The sequence below is a fragment of the Poecilia formosa genome, unplaced genomic scaffold, assembly GCF_000485575.1.
Source record: "Poecilia formosa unplaced genomic scaffold, Poecilia_formosa-5.1.2 Scaffold305, whole genome shotgun sequence".
Lineage (NCBI taxonomy): Eukaryota > Metazoa > Chordata > Actinopteri > Cyprinodontiformes > Poeciliidae > Poecilia > Poecilia formosa.
This window is the reverse complement of record NW_006800244.1, coordinates 555,244-571,101: the sequence shown is the minus strand read 5'-3', so window position 1 is coordinate 571,101 and position 15,858 is coordinate 555,244. Positions and strand designations below refer to the sequence as shown.

Below are 15,858 nucleotides of genomic sequence, written 5' to 3'. Positions count from 1 at the left end.
TTCATGTTAGAACCATCACTAGTGCATTTTCCTGGAGTTTCATGTGAAAGACCAACTCAAAGTAGTCTATATCAAAAGGTTGGCGCCCAGTTGTGAATCTCCTTGAATAGCTGCATCTCTTATTGGATCATTTTTATGATTCTAGTTTTTTGTTTTTTCATATGCCAACAAAACACTGTGATAGCAAAGCGACCCAAACTATATTTCTTCTATTATACCGTACATTTGAAATGATTTGTNGCCACAGCCACTCTTTGGTAGTGGCAGTGTCCACGTGCTAAAGCTTCAAGATAAACAGATTAAAGGATCAGCTTGTAATTGATGATACTGGGTTGAGGTTAACCAGTTATAGGTGATTAGCCAGTGTGCACATGATCAAAGAAAACAGAAACAGACAGACAATTCATCCACCGTTTTAAAGTTATGCAAACTTTTGCTGCCCCTTTTAATGTTTACTAGGCCCAACTCTAGCTCCACGGCAACAATTATTAACATTAGTCATAATCAGTAGAAAGGTCTGTCTCTGCAGGTTCTGTCTCATCACAGTTCCTTTCCTGAAACTCTTTAATCTGGGGTGTTGTTCAGACAGACTGGCATCTGTGGTCTTGTTTTGACATGCTTCACTGAGAAGTGGCGCTGAAAAGCTTCCATTTGGATACTTCTGATAAAATTTCTCAGCTGTTTCCAATAACCCCCAAATGTTCCCTGAAATGTTCTTGCAGGATTCCTTGACATGCTTTGGATATTTTGTAACTCCCAATCCCGAGTGTATCCTCCTCGGCTTTCTTTCTCCACACATATCTAGTTGTGTGCCGTGTCATTTTGGCCGCTTTTCCCTCACAGATTTGACTTACTTTGCATGATCACGTGACTATAGAAGGGATTCTATTAGCTCTGGACGAAAATAAGTGACCTTGTTTGGAATCAGGTGTGGTCAGTGTGTATATATTTGTAATCTAAAAGAAACTATTCACACACACGCTTAATCCAGGATCTAGGAAACCGTTTCAGAAAGTTTGCCAATTACGTTCTTCATCTCTGTCCCCCACATGTTCCTTCTTCTGTTCCTGCCTCTCTTTCTCTGTGTTTGGTTTTTAGGACCCTCCCTTTCTCTCTCTTCTCCAATCCCTTTTCTCTCCCCTCCCTCCATCCTCTTTGTCAGAGCTGTGCACTCCAGCACACAGACAACTTCCCAACAAGAGCAGACCGTATCAGGTTGCCTCTAATGCCCTGAAATTCTCCCACTCCTCCCTCTGAAGAGCTCCGGATCAGGTGAACATAAGTACAACTTTGCTGTTCTGCTGAGTAAGGTGAGTTAGCTGAAAGGACATTACAAAATGTAACTTTTGCTGCTCTTCACAGTATCTTGTCTTCAAATCTATCCTGTTTACCACTTTGATCTTATCTTTTCCTTTTTTTTCCCGTAGTGGCCATGCTGTAATGACTTGTACCCAGTAACCAGGTAAGAACATTAAATTTTTCTGTTTTCATCGCATTTCTTATTTTTTTATTTTTTTTTTTTGTTCACTGTTGCCGTATTTAGTTAAATGCCTAAAGGTAAAAGTTTCCTTTCTGATTCATGTTTTCCAGCCACCACCACATCATTAACAAAGTTAGCACTGTCTTAAAAATTGGGCTCTACTGAAAGCCTTTTTGTTGATTTATATCTTTTGAGAAGCCATATACAATCTTAAATGTCAAATGTTACACAAAAAAATAGTTTTAGTTTTGTTCAGATTTAGAAAAAAAAAAAAAAAGCAAATTTCTGCGTATTATTCCCTGTGTCAGGGTTTGAAGTGTTAAGAGAGCACACAGAAAGACAAAATATGACAAGCTTCAGAACAAGCGTGGTTTGGGATAAACACAACTAATGCAGGTAACTAACTGCAGCTTATCTGCCTGTTTACCCTTTGGACACAGGTCTGTCAGGTTACAGTCATTTTCCTGACATTTCTTGGAACATTTAAAAGCCAACATCTACCACACTTCATTGTTTTAGAAGTCAAAACAATGAACTTCTAAAACATTTAAAAGTTCATTTATTTAACAGTTATAACTTCCTGTTTCCAAAATGTCACTGTCGTGGTTCTTCTTCTGAAAGACAACGTTGTTTATTTTCCCTGTCACTTCAGGGAAATTGTTTTATCATCTCTTTGTGTTTGTGTGACTCACTCTGTGGGTTTCAGTGATTCTTTTTTTTTTTTCTCTAATAACTGGAGCTATTTTCTTCTCTGAGTGCAGCATTGTATTCAGTCTGTACTTCTTTTTTCCAGGTACATTCAGGCGGTGCTCGCACCATGAGTTAATCACTCTGAAACTGTGACTTCTTCTTCCGATAAACATTTTCAATCTGGTTTAACCTGTGAAAATGCACCTATGTGAGAATATGTGGAGATGGCCATACAGCGGGGCAGTAGGAACGATGCTGCTGCTGCTGCTGCTGCTGGGGAGCATCTCGGCTCAGGGCGATTCTGCACAGCTCAGCTGTCCAGGTGCCGAAGTCACTCAGAACATCACCCAACCTCAGTACAACGGCGTATTAAACAAGAACACCGATGTGGTGTCTTTGGTGCCATTCGTCCACTCCTTTCTTTACACGGTCCAGCCTAACCCTTTTCCTGAACGTAAGTGAATCTGCTGTTGTCTTCTTGCTCCTCCAACTAAGAGTTTGCTTAGGACACACATAGATGTCCTGCTGCCAGCTTATGGACTAGCCACAATAAAATAGTCAGTTTTTATTGGTTTCCACTTGCTTGGGCAAGCTTTACCTATGGGCGGAGGAACTGGGACACCACATCAATCTCCTCACATAAACATCACAGAGGTAGTTAACCAGTAAGTAAATGGGATTTCTCGAAATTTGCCCAGTCAATCATTAACTTTTGTTTGCTGTCTTGACGTTAGATCTTTTGTTCCCTTGATCCTTCCAGGCCCTTGACATTTATTGAAGTTGCCCTGTAAAGCAGTCTCTGTTCCACTCATTCTTCCATATTGATTTCAGATAAGAGTCAAAAATCAGTCTGACAGTACAAGCTCATAGTTGACCCAATTGCTATTGATGTGTCGAGTACGATTTAAGCAAAAGCCACTTGCTGTTTAGAAAACCCAAAACCATACCAGTTAAACAAATGCGTAACAGAACACCGCCTTCCATCTGCCTGTGACAAAAAGCTAATTATTTCCTGACTTTTTCAAGTTTGTATGTGCCTCACTTTGATCACAATCCCCTGCACCGCAGGTTAGAAATGTATAAATGCGTGTACGTGGAAGAATAGGGGATTATATTTATAGCATGCTGCTTTCTGATGTCACACAGATGATAAATGAAACATACAAAGCTTGTTTGATCAGCACCTGCGCGTTTCTTCTCAGTTACCAGCACTGGCTTTTGTTGTCAACTAAATCCACAATACCAGGGTTTAGAGGTAACATTAATGACTGCCTTTGTATTGTGTTATCTCCCACTGAAGGCCGACCCGTCTCCTAGTAACCACAAGATGTCGGTGTCAGATTTCCACTCATACAATGTGAAATTTTTAAGATGTTTTATAAAGGATAGGACACTCTGTTCCTGTGGCCAGGATTTTTATACAGAGCTGACCAGACTAGAGAGGCAGGAAGCATGAAACATCAAATCAGTGTTCTTTGGAAATGCCTCACATTTATTCTTAAATTTCAGAAACACAAAGCCACTTTGTCTCTCATTTCTTCCCAGGCTTATTTCTGGAAATAATCAAGGATCCTCAGCAGGTCTGGTCAAACAAAGAGCTGATGACTGAAGTAAGTAAATGTGCTTGAATCTGAAATGTACACAATTTGGAAAATAAATATCTGACACGTCAACCTTTTTCTCATAAAGCGTATTTTGAATGAGAAATAGATTTCCATAATCTCATTTCATGCCAATGAGGCTATTGGCATGAAATTCACAGCAGTTGCTGGTAAATATCCAAGTAATGCCCACATGTGTTGAAATCAAAACAAGTCCATTAACTAAGTTATGATGTAGACTGGCACAGGGATTATGTACTGAACACTATAGTAGTAATAAGTAGTAAGTAAAAAAGCCTTTTTTTGTGAACTCGTGAGCTAAGCTCTTCAAGTGGGACTTAGACCCCCGTTTCTGCTTCAAATGTCTTGAAATCTTGAAGATTCCAGGAGTTTCTGCTATGCTATGTGAACTTTAGCTCTTTTAATAGATTTTCTATTGCATTCAAGTGAGGTGACTGACTGGGGCATTCCAGAACTTCTTCTCCAGGGTTTAATTTTCTGTGTGTCTAGGATTATTGTCTTGGTGAAAAATCCACCATTGAAATGAAATTTTCACACCAGACTGTTCTAGGCTCCAGACTTCACTGTTTTTGGCTTGGTGTTTTTAGAGTGATGTGCAAACACATTCCTGGTCCGAACATTGAGTTTGCATTGAAACAGAGAGTTCAATTTTGGTCTAATTTTATCAGATTATGTTCTCTAACTAAGCATGTGATTCTTGCAGAGCTTTTCAATAAAGCAAACTTAAATTTTGCTTTTCCTTCAGCAGTTGAGTCTTAAGCAGTGGTGGATGGCAGATAGAAATCGAGTGCCTAACTTACTGTTGACGTGGAAAAATGTAACCTGCTAACTGCAGATCTTTCTGAGCTCTCTGTTAGGAGTCGTTGGCTCTGGAGAAACTTTTCTGAGTTTATGTTAGAAATCTAGTGAGGAGAACCTGGCCATGACTGGTTCAGACAGTTACATTAAATTATTTCCACTTCCAGATTATGGCCTCAACATTGCTCACTAAAGCAGTTGGACATTTAGAAAGACTTTCATAAGCAAGACAGCATGTCAGTATGTTTTGCGTCATGAAATGTTGCACAAGTTAACTGCTTTTATTCACCATCACACACTTCTAGTAAAATGCTTTGGACATGAAATATCACAGTTTCTGGGCCATCAGTTAGGACCAAGCCATCTAACTTTAATTTGTTCTGAATGGGGTCAGGATTAGTTTCTAATTACTGACAGATTTCAGCTAGTTCCTTAGATTTTATGTCTTTTTCCAGTTTCTTTCTTCATGTGCTCAGTGTTTATTGGATTGTTGAGCTAAGAGTCTGTGACTGTTGAACATTGGAAAAAAGCCTGAATGCTCTGAAGACTGCTAAGACTGCCATCCTCATGGTTGTAATATGTCAAAACATTAAAGAGAGAACTTGTTTGTTGGTGTCTCACTGGGATCTGACATCATATGACGCCACAAAGACCTAATTATTGCATGTGCTTTTGCATTCAGATCCTCACGTATGAAGTGGGTTTCCTAGTGTGCATCGCCATTGGCATCTTGTACATTGTCCTGATGCCCATAATTGGTTTCTTCATGGCTTTCTGTCGCTGCTGTGGCAACTGTGGGGGGAAGATGTACCAGAAGCAGACATCCTCCACCAACTCTCTCAGAAGAATTCTCTGCTTCAGCCTATTTGCAATTACAATCATTATCCTGTGAGTATGTGTGTGTGTGTGTATGTGTGTGTGTATGTGTGTTTTCAAGAGACATAATGAGAAGTTCATTCAAATGTGTGCAGCTCACTGCATGTGTGCGTCTCTTGGGTAAGCTGTCTATTCATTAAGCAAATTTATCTGTTTGTACATTCATGTGCTGTTTTTGAACTTTCTCTGTTTCTCATTGCAGTGCTGGTAACATTTGCATGTTCAGAAGCAACGAAGATCTTAAAGAGAGTGTGAACCAGAGTCCGTTGCAGCTTAACAATGCATTAGGTGACATGCACAGCTTCCTGGTGTCTGTGCCACAAGTAAGTGAAAATATATGCAGGTCAAAGCGTTGACAGCTGGCAGTTTGGCAGTCGTTATCAGCTCATCTTTTTTTATTCAAACTGCTTTTAAACCATGAATGATACAGTTTTGCTTGGTCAAAAAAATTCCCATGGGGAAGTTCTGCCATTAATATTCAAGAAGCTGACATGTATTACACAGACATGTAAAAGTCTCCACACCCATTGATCAATGCTACTTTTTGTCTCATAACAAACAGACATTTACTATATTTTATTTCCTTTATGTTTATGTGGTAGATCAACACAAATAGTGATTATTATGAACTGAATGTAAAATGATACATATTTATCAGATTTTTTAATGAATAGTACTTCAGTTACTCCCATGCCAGTAATTGGAGTAATCACCCTTTGTCCACCATTGGACATCACCCATAGAGGAGCAACTGCAAATTAAGTATTTAACTTGTTGAGAAAGCTGATTCTTTTGACTCAGGAAGGGACAATACAAATGCACACCACACTTTTCAGATTTTCAACCGAAAGAAATTCAAACATTTTTATGTATTGTATTTCTTTCACTTCAAAATTATGCCTCTACCACATGAAATCCCACTAAATAGTACAATCGATCAACTTCAAGGCAATGTGGATTAAATTAAAAAAATATCCTTACATTTGTCAACTGAGTTAGATCCAGTTCTTTATTTTTGCAGTGTCAGTATGCTCATGTGAAGAGAACAGGGTGGTACCTGGCTTAGAGATATTATAAACTCATGTGATCTATTGGACTGCATATTACTGTTTAACCCATAAGTACGCACTTCAGCTGTTTAATTTTCCGTTGTTTGACTTCAGCAAGTGGATAATGTGGTGAATGAGAGCTACAGAACTGTGGAGGAGATCACCAGGAACTTAGACGGTAAGAACAGGGAACTGAAACGACTAAAACAGAGGAACCACTGTATTGCCTCAACTGTCACAAACTGAGTTGTTTGGGTGTTGCAGACATCGGACGCCAGTTGGGGGAAAAAATCCAGCAGCGCTTTAGAGGAACTCTTGACCCAGCTCTGCAGTCGGTCAAACTTCTACACAATGGTATGAGTTCCACGCCTGACCAGGTCTGGGCCATGAGCGCATGCAAATGCGTTCGGTCATTTGATGTTTGCAAATGAACATCTCTGCTTCCTGCTCCACGTGGCGTTAAAATGTTTTTGTACATGCTGTGCATTTTACTTTTCTGATCAGACGTTTTAATCGGCAGTTTTAGGAATAAAAAGTTACATAATACAGAGCCAAGTACAGACAAGTCAGCTGCTCCCACTGAACTATAAACCGAGCAGTCAAGAAGGCTCCTGACTGAGCCTTTGTGTGGAATAGTTGTTTTGTTGTAGTTCGACAAAGAGGCGATTTCAGTGCAGAGTATACTTGATCTCATTGTACTGCTTCTGATTCCTATAACATTGAATGTTTGGGCTCTTTGGGAAGAAGAGCTTCCCAACGAGGACTTTGGGAACAACTTTGGGATGTCCTTCCCAAGGAAGAAGAGCTTTTTGGCTGTAACCACTTTACCACTTTAATGTGTAAAATGGTTACACATTAATGTTAATGTGTAACCACTTTAATGTGTGATTGCACATTAAAGTACAATCACACTTTAATGTGATTGCACTTTAAAGTGCAATCTTCTATATTCTATAGAAGATGCCATAGAATATTTGCATCTTCTATGGCTGGAAGCTAAGGCGTCACCCTTCTTCTACGTCCTTAGTGACCGTAAAGTCTGCTTTATGGTTTTCAAGAAATAGAAACCTGTTATGCAAGCATTCCTGTGCCTGGGCATTTGTTTTTATTATCAGATTTTATCCTCAGGTGTAAAACGGAACAACGTAATTGTAGAAGTTCTCATTGTAATTGTCATTGTAATTGCTGTTACGCTGGATTTGACAAAGCGGTCTGCAAGTACAGGGTTCAAGCCATTTACATAACTCATTGGAAAGTTTGTCACTTTTCTACAATAAGCTTAAATTTGCCTTTCCAAGCAAAATGTACATGATGTCATTTATTGACAGCTCTGGTAAATGTACATAAGGGCTGAAGGTAAATTCATCTTTGTTGCGGAAACTTAATCTCACACACTCAAAAAAAAATCAAACTTATTGTTTGAGTACATTTATTGACTGTGGGAAAGAAAATGTCTTTTTTTTTTTTTCAGCTAAGATTTAATGTTTTAAGTTAATCTGAATACCTAGGAGAATTACTTTAGTAATTCTTGACTCCGTGGTTCCCTAAGGCATAAATATGACATTAAAAACCCATGAAACAAAAAAAGCCACTTTTCAAAGTAGGAAAAACAAGAGAACATACCATTACCAAGGGCAGATGTAAGCTGATCATAAGTTTTGAAGTGACTACAAGTGACTACTTGCCTAAACTTGCCCATATCTACATTGGGAACAAAAATAGAGAAAGTTTCCACACACATTGAGGAAGATGTGCTGGCCATTTTTCCCCTTCACCATTTTGTAGTTTTGTAGTTTCAGTCTTTTTCTATGCAGCTTCATTCAGGATGACAACAGGATGTCATTTCTTCTAAGAGTACAGTTTGATCAGAGGATCAGAACTAAAATGAACAAAATATTCCACCAAATCTTCAGAAAATAATGCAGTATTACAGTAAATTGTACATGAAACTTGAACATTTTTGTGGCTATTTATCCTCATAATTCATAAAAATGCCTACAAACAAGAAAAAGTGACACCCAATGGTGTAAGTAAATGGGTATAAAGAAGACATAGGAAGGGACAATATGGTAATGAGAATTGCTGCTTAAGACGTTTGTACAACTAAAGCCAAGGGAGCTAAAAACAATCTCCAGAGCTCATGTATTTTATTGCTTTTACAAGTCTTTACCAGGAGTGCCACCTAACTGTGAACTGCTTTGTAGTTATTTGTTTTCCACGGTGACACCTTGTGTAGAAAACCCTTTATAGAAGTTACTAGAATTAATGAAAATGAGTTTCTAGATCAAAGCCTGTTAAAAACACAAAGGTCTGTAAAGAGTGTTTAAAATGATCACTGATTAGTGGCTTATTTGTGTGTGTGTGTGCGTGTGTGTGTGTGTGTGTACGTGTGTGTGTGTGTACTTTTTGTTTGTTTGTTTGAATGTGCAGATTGTTTGACCACCAATGACCAACTTGACAAGTTGAACTCATCACTAGCCCAACTGCAGTCCAGCATAGACCGTACTCAGGCCAACATCACCGTTGTCAGAAATCGGCTTACTCAGACGCTGTCCAGACCAGAATGCAAAGGATGTCACAACCTAACAGCAGACATGAAGAAACTAACGCTAAACATCACCATTTCTGTAAGTGCTGGTTTTCTGTAGCCTAAAATATAACATGAATCATTCTTGTCTGATTTATTTATTTTCCTGTTGAATGGATGAGTTCTGGGTTCCCAGAATGCCTGCCTGCACGACAAGGACACATGAGGCTCTGAACATCTAGTTCTGTTAGCTGAAGTGTTTTATGGAAGAGATGAGTCAGGGCTGATTGCTCAGTTTACATAATACTCAGATTCTGTCCCTAAGCATATTGTCATGAATAAAGAGGAGAAATGGTTTCTGCAGTCACACTATGTTTGACGCAGGCTGAGACGCTCACCGGAATGATGACTCTTTCTGTGGATTTGTCTGAATGATGAATTTCTCCTCCTCCACTTTTTTCCCTCCTCCTAAAATATTCAATCTGTGTCATCTTCGATCATAAGTGTTAGGTCGATTTATTTAAGTTTAAGATATATTTTATTTTGAGAAGAAAATTAACACGTACAAAATTGATAGTACACTTTGAAAATCATTTGTTGATTGACTTTGCCGTTTCTTGGTAACTTTAGTCTTTTTTTTTTTGCACTCTGCTGCCCTCCTCTGTTGCTTCAAGTTACAACATGTTGGAAACTCTTCAGCAGCTTATGTGTGTGTTTTATTTTGCTTTTTTCACAGACTGCCAGCCTGAATAAGTTTCAGTCTGCAGTGAATGAAGTCATTAAAGCTGATCTACTGTCTGAAATAATTGAGGTCAGTGGGAACTGTAAACAAAACAGATTTCAACTGAAAAATGATGATGTTATTATACATGCTTTCTGTGCCATAAAGAACTGGTTTGTTTAGTTTTTTTTTTTTTTTGGTGTAGACATGTTTAATTGTCAGTGTAAACAGTACTATTTTTATACAACAGTCAGCATCATTTCCTCTTCCAGTAAAGGGAAATGACACGGGTACCATCATCTGTCGTAGACGCATCAGAGCTATTTGTAGAAAACTTTTTTATAATTTTACAGGCGGAGAAGTTTTTCAACACCATTCCTGAGACGGTGACCAATGAAACTGAGACTTTAGTTAAAAGTGAGTGAATACTAAATTTATCTCCACAAATAAAAGCTGCATAATTACTAAAAACAAAATTTTGCCTTTGTATTTCTAGCCAGCAAAGACCAGCTGAGCAGCATAAAAAAACAGGTTATGCCGATTACCCAGGACCTCCCCCTTTCAGCTTTGGATGATGCGTCAAAGACTATAATCCAGCTCCAGAGTGACATTAACACGTACTTCCCTGAAGAGAAAGCATTAGAGAATATTAGGTATAAACGATGGAAGTTCAATGTATGCAATAAATAAGAAAAAAAAGAAACAAAGCAAAACTTTCCAAATTACTGTAACATTATTTTGTTAGATGGAGTGTGTGTTTGGCCCTGTGCTTTGTGATCCTCCTGGTGGTGGTCTGCAACATCCTGGGTCTGATTGTAGGCCCTCTGGGTCTCTCTCCCAAGGTGAACCCCATCAACCGCTCCATGACCTCAAACTGTGGAGGCATCTTCCTCATGATGTGAGTGACGCTTGCTTGTCTACATTCATCTTTTTAGGAGCGTTTTTAAAGAGTTAAACCTGGATTTGATTACAGGAGCGCAGGGTTCAGCTTCCTGTTTTCCTGGCTGTTCATGATACTGGTGCTGGTGTTCTTCCTACTGGGTGGAAACACGTACACGCTGATTTGTCGACCATGGGACAATGGCCAGCTGCTGCAGGTAGAGATATACACAAATATATACATTTGAAATGCTTCATAATCCTTAAAGATCAAATCTGAATGCAAAATAAAAGCATAACTATTGATGACACAAAATCTTTTATATAAATATCTAGATATAAATGTTTTAACATGTGTCCATACCCTTTAGACTTTTTCTCATTTTTTTCATGTTAGAACCATCACTAGTGCATTTTCCTGGAGTTTCATGTGAAAGATCAACTCAAAGTAGTCTATATCAAAAGGTTGGCGCCCAGTTGTGAATCTCCTTGAATAGCTGCATCTCTTATTGGATCATTTTTATGATTCTAGTTGTTTTTTTGTTTTTTTTTCATATGCCAACAAAACACTGTGATAGCAAAGCGACCCAAACTATATTTCTTCTATTATACCGTACATTTGAAATGATTTGTTAGAATACAGTTTCTTTACATACCACTATTCCAAAAAAAAAAAAAAAATACAACCAAATAATTTCAAAGAAATGTTTACCTTTTATACAGGCTTTTAAGGAATATGGAATATGCTTCTATGGATTAAAAGATTCCTGAGTCACTGTCTTTCCTGCTTACAGTTCATTGATACTCCAGGTTTATTCCCAAACTTCGAATTAGGCTCCACTTTTGGACTGAAGAGCAAACTCAACTTGTCCACTGTCTACAGGTATTCATTGCCACTTCAACTCTAATGCAAACCCTCATAAACCATCCATACACAGTTTATGCATCAGTGTTTAATAATGATAGCGTGAATAGTCAATGTGATACAGCAAAAGGCTAATGTCTGATTCATAGATTGCTATTCAGTGCTAAATTAAAGGGCTATTTCACTGTTCTTTAAACAATCTAAACATCATTTGACCATCTCTGGTTCAAAATGTAAAATAACTTCAAAGTAAAATTTGTGATTTATGAAAGCTTTATTCACATTTTGGTATTAGAGTCAGATCAGATTAACCACCACTGATCACAGTGGTGATCAAACAAGTATCTACTTGTTTGGCTTGAGTGATACTGATACAACCGATACAATCACAGTTGTCTCAGTGTCTGGCCTTTAATTTGTCAAGACTATTTGTGTGGGCGAAGCTTATATTTGATGTCTGCCTTTCCAGAGACTGTCAGAAAAACCAACCTTTGTGGACGACGTTTCACTTGTATGAACTTATAGATCTTGGAAGCGCACTCAATGTGTCTACAGTGAGTTTTGTTGACGCTATCTCGTTTTAAGCATTTTTTTTTTTTTTTGCCCTTTTACTTGCATGTATTAAATATTTCCCCTAATGATCTCATGCTCACAGTACACAGCCCAGATCGACAAGGAGTTTGAGAATACAAATATCACTCTGTCTTCAGTCAATATCCTGAGCCCTGACATGATAAAGAAACTTGAAAACACCTCTTCCAAAGCTACAGATTTCAACATTACGGCTATCACGCAGCAGGTAAAGCTTATTCCCATGTAGAGTTGTTGTTATTATTATATGTATTTCTGTGCAACCGGTGACCCTTTACTTTCTCTGACAGATGGATGACATTTTAAGAATCAATTTGAATACAACAGCGGAAAAGGTTGATAACTTGAGTCTTCAACAAGTGAGTCTCGTCACATTAAGCCTAATTTATATTGAAAAATAAAAGTTTTGTTTCTTCCATTTCTAATGTTTATTCTAACTTTCTGTCCATTTCTAGCCGACCAGAATTAAAGATGAACTTCAAACTGAGACTCTGAAACTGAGGCAAATTCAAGCCGACATAGAGATGACCATCTTTCCTCAAGTGGTGAGTGCCGGGGTTCGTCTCTAATGATACCTGTTCGCGTTCTGCCACCCACTCGTGGGCATTTCGCTTGTATTAACGAGACGACCACTGCTTTCTGCGCCACAGATAAACCTCAAATCATCCATCAGGAACCTTCAGTCCTCTTCAGAAAAAATCAGCGTGAGTGCATTGACCAACATCTAGATCTGCAGAAAGCAGAAATCTTTCATTAATTCTCCTCTGCGCTTCATTCTTGGTTTCATTCGGTTCTCTCCGGCCCTTTCAGAGAACAGTGGGGGAGGTGCTGAGGAGCACTAAAGCAGCACAAGACTTTCTCAACACAAATACAACACAGATTGTAAAGACCGTGAGTAGAGCCGCGAGTCACATGAGTTTGAAGAAATGTGCTCCATGTGGTCTGTTAATGCCTGAGGTCATTTAGGAAGTGGGGAAGAGGAAAGTGGGAGGGCCATGGATTACTTATTATGGGTGTGTGGAGTGGAAACAGTGTGTTTGTTGGTTCCATATCCGCAGACCATTTGGTTTGCTGCTGAATTTATCTTGAGTTATCCACTTATGTTGTAGCAAAGCACTATTTATGTAGATTTTGTTCCTAACAGTATACATTTGAACACTTTGGAATTTAGAAGTGTCTTTTGCACAGTTGCAGTAAAATCAGGATGGATGAGATACTTTTTGCCTTCAAGTGACCATCTTCTTTTTTATTTTTCCTCACCTTTTGATTGCCTGACCATCTCGGGCTGAAAGTTAAATGCTCAAACTACAGCCTGTTAGTGACCTCAAGTGGTCAAATACCATTTTGGTTCACCTGGTCTGGCATTCTGTGGTTAGTGACATCATTATGGAGTCATCACTGCAACAATTATTTATACATGTTTACATTTCTGGACATAATCATGCCTCAGAATAGTTCCAATATGTTTAAAATGGCATTTGACTGGCTAAGCTAGAGATCAAATTGTATATGTTTTGCACAGAAAGGCAGTTATTTACTAAATGCTGCATAATTAATATGCCATCATATATGATGGTGGTGTAAATGTCCAGAAGTGTAATGTAGTTCAAATCAATCTCAGACCTAAAGTGGAACCAAATCTGGATCAGTCTAAGAACAGATTAACATTTATTGAAACCTTTGCCTTTGTTTATTGTTCATGATACACCCTTTAATCCAACATTTGTGTAGCGCTTCAAATTACTACTTAAATCATTTTTTTGCAACTTTTAAATGAAGAGCTTCATGTTGAATTTGTCATATTTAACCCCACAGGTACTTTTAATTTCTGAACAAAAGTCAAATCAGTCCTGTCGCTGAAAAAAAAGGGGCCATCTCACAGATTTTTATTAGAATTCATGTTATTTCTGTATTTTGGACAAGTAAAATTCATGGAGTCTAACCAATTTTTTTTTTCCCCCCAAATCCTAGGAAAGTAGGAGGTTTCTAAATTGCCAGCTGGATTACGTCAGTGCTTATACTGACTGGGCCAAGACTATGGTAAAAGAAACTCTTCAGATCTTTTATTGGCAAATGAATGCATTGTGTTTGTAAAGTGTTTTTTGAGCTGCGTTCAATTTCCCTCAGATCACCCAGCATGTCGGCCGCTGCGGGCCTGTTGCCGGGGTTGTAGACACCATTGACACTATCGCTTGTGATAACATGGTGGAGTCTTTGGTGAGGAGAACAAACTTCTTCCTAATTTATTCTTTATTCTTGAGACTACTTGTTATTTTCTAGTTTCTTAAATGTTTTTTTTTTTTTTTTAGAATGCGTTCTGGTTCAGTCTGGGCTGGTGCCTGGTGTTCTTCATTCCCAGTATTATACTTTCCATGAAGCTAGCAAAGTACTACAGGAGGATGAGATACTCTGATGTTTTTGAGTAAGTAGTGGGAAATGTGTAGGGGATTTGTGTGACTGAATCAGGCTGAATTTGCTTATTAATTTCTCTGTCTTCAGAAATCACATCGTTATGAACCACATCCCTCGGGCTCAGATGAAAATCACCTGAGGATGGGACGGCACGTGCGTGGGGCAGATTTAAAGGTCTGCAGGCACAAGTGTTGTGTTTGAGAAAATCAAAGCACATGGGACACCACAGCACAGATGTGGCACATTGTCACTTGGGTAAAACAACAGAAAAAGAAAGAATTAGAACTAACATATCTACTTGAATATTTTGTAAGTTTTGGTTTTTACTATAGCGTGGAGAGGGAAACCTGACCACAGTGTGGTACATTTCATATAGCCCGTGTTTCCCTTTTAAAGCCATCTAGAGGGATTCTGATGATATACGAGAACCTCAAAGAATGTTGTTTTTTTTTTTATTTCCTGGCTGAAATCAGCCTCATCAGGCATATTTCTTGTTTCTAGTTGATTACATCTGTATATATGTTGACGCACAGTTCTACGTTTTAACATTATTTGTGGTTTAGCAGCTTGTTGACAATGGGAAACACATTTTATTTTTGACTGAATTTCTATTTTCATTTGCACTAATGTTGGGAACAAATGTTTTCTGGGTTCAGTGTACTTAGTTGACTTGCAAATAGTTTTACCCATATCATTGCTGCTGTTTACTTACTTTACAATGTCATTAAATTTCTTTCTTTTTTTTTTTTATCGTGAGTAGTAATTTCTTTTGAATAATGTTAGGTATGTTTGATTGGTGTTGATTATTGTTCTACTTTGTTCTGCAGAGTAAATTCTGTTCTTTTGTTGTGCAGCACTTTATGCCATTTGATTGTGATTTTTTATAAAGGGTTGAAACATTTCTGTCAGCTGTTTTCCATACAGTGAATAAAAAAAACACTAATCAATCATCATATTTTGTGCAATTTTATTATGGTGGTTTCTATCTTGATCAAAAAGCAGAAAAGTGTTTTTCATGGTGCAAATGGCTAGAGGTAATTTTTGCAAGGCACATGAACTTTTATCCCCCTGCTACGTTGAGAAGAGTGAATAATCTTTTGCATTAATGTGCTACAACAAAAATGGGACAAATATTCTTTAAATTTGATTAAACACGACTTGTTACAGAAAACAGATGCTCTGCCTCTCCACTGTGACGTCTACCATGCACGGCTCTCATATTAGAACGGCCATGCAAGAAGCTCAATATGGTGTTTCCTTTCTGTTCTAAACTTTTAGTTTTTTTTATGTTTCACAACCAACCGCAATCTACACATCATGCACCAATATGACAAGGTAATGGCCCATA

At 38.2% G+C, this 15,858-nt stretch overlaps 1 protein-coding gene across 4 annotated transcripts; it reads left to right on the top strand.

Moving 5' to 3' along the window:
- The first annotated feature begins 984 nt into the window (after window positions 1-984).
- On the top strand, window positions 985-15,410 carry LOC103152231 (prominin-1-A-like). Of its 4 annotated transcripts, XM_007572618.2 has the most exons (25): window positions 987-1,310; window positions 1,428-1,462; window positions 2,274-2,624; window positions 3,716-3,780; window positions 5,273-5,478; window positions 5,669-5,789; window positions 6,630-6,693; window positions 6,780-6,869; window positions 8,946-9,142; window positions 9,779-9,853; window positions 10,117-10,180; window positions 10,260-10,416; window positions 10,509-10,661; window positions 10,737-10,860; window positions 11,437-11,525; window positions 11,977-12,061; window positions 12,163-12,306; window positions 12,389-12,457; window positions 12,554-12,643; window positions 12,749-12,802; window positions 12,909-12,989; window positions 14,070-14,138; window positions 14,226-14,315; window positions 14,408-14,520; window positions 14,598-15,410. In XM_007572618.2, exons 3-25 carry the CDS (start codon window positions 2,369-2,371, stop codon window positions 14,647-14,649), a joined length of 2,508 nt encoding a protein of 835 aa, XP_007572680.1. In that variant the 5' UTR covers window positions 987-1,310; window positions 1,428-1,462; window positions 2,274-2,368; the 3' UTR covers window positions 14,650-15,410. The 4 variants fall into 4 exon arrangements, with proteins under 4 accessions (XP_016516453.1, XP_007572680.1, XP_016516454.1 ...); XM_016660967.1 differs by lacking the exons at window positions 14,070-14,138; window positions 14,226-14,315; window positions 14,408-14,520; window positions 14,598-15,410 and adding an exon at window positions 13,079-14,051 and having other exon boundaries at window positions 985-1,310; XM_016660968.1 differs by lacking the exons at window positions 14,226-14,315; window positions 14,408-14,520; window positions 14,598-15,410 and having other exon boundaries at window positions 988-1,310; window positions 12,772-12,802.
- Window positions 15,411-15,858: the final 448 nt, after the last annotated feature.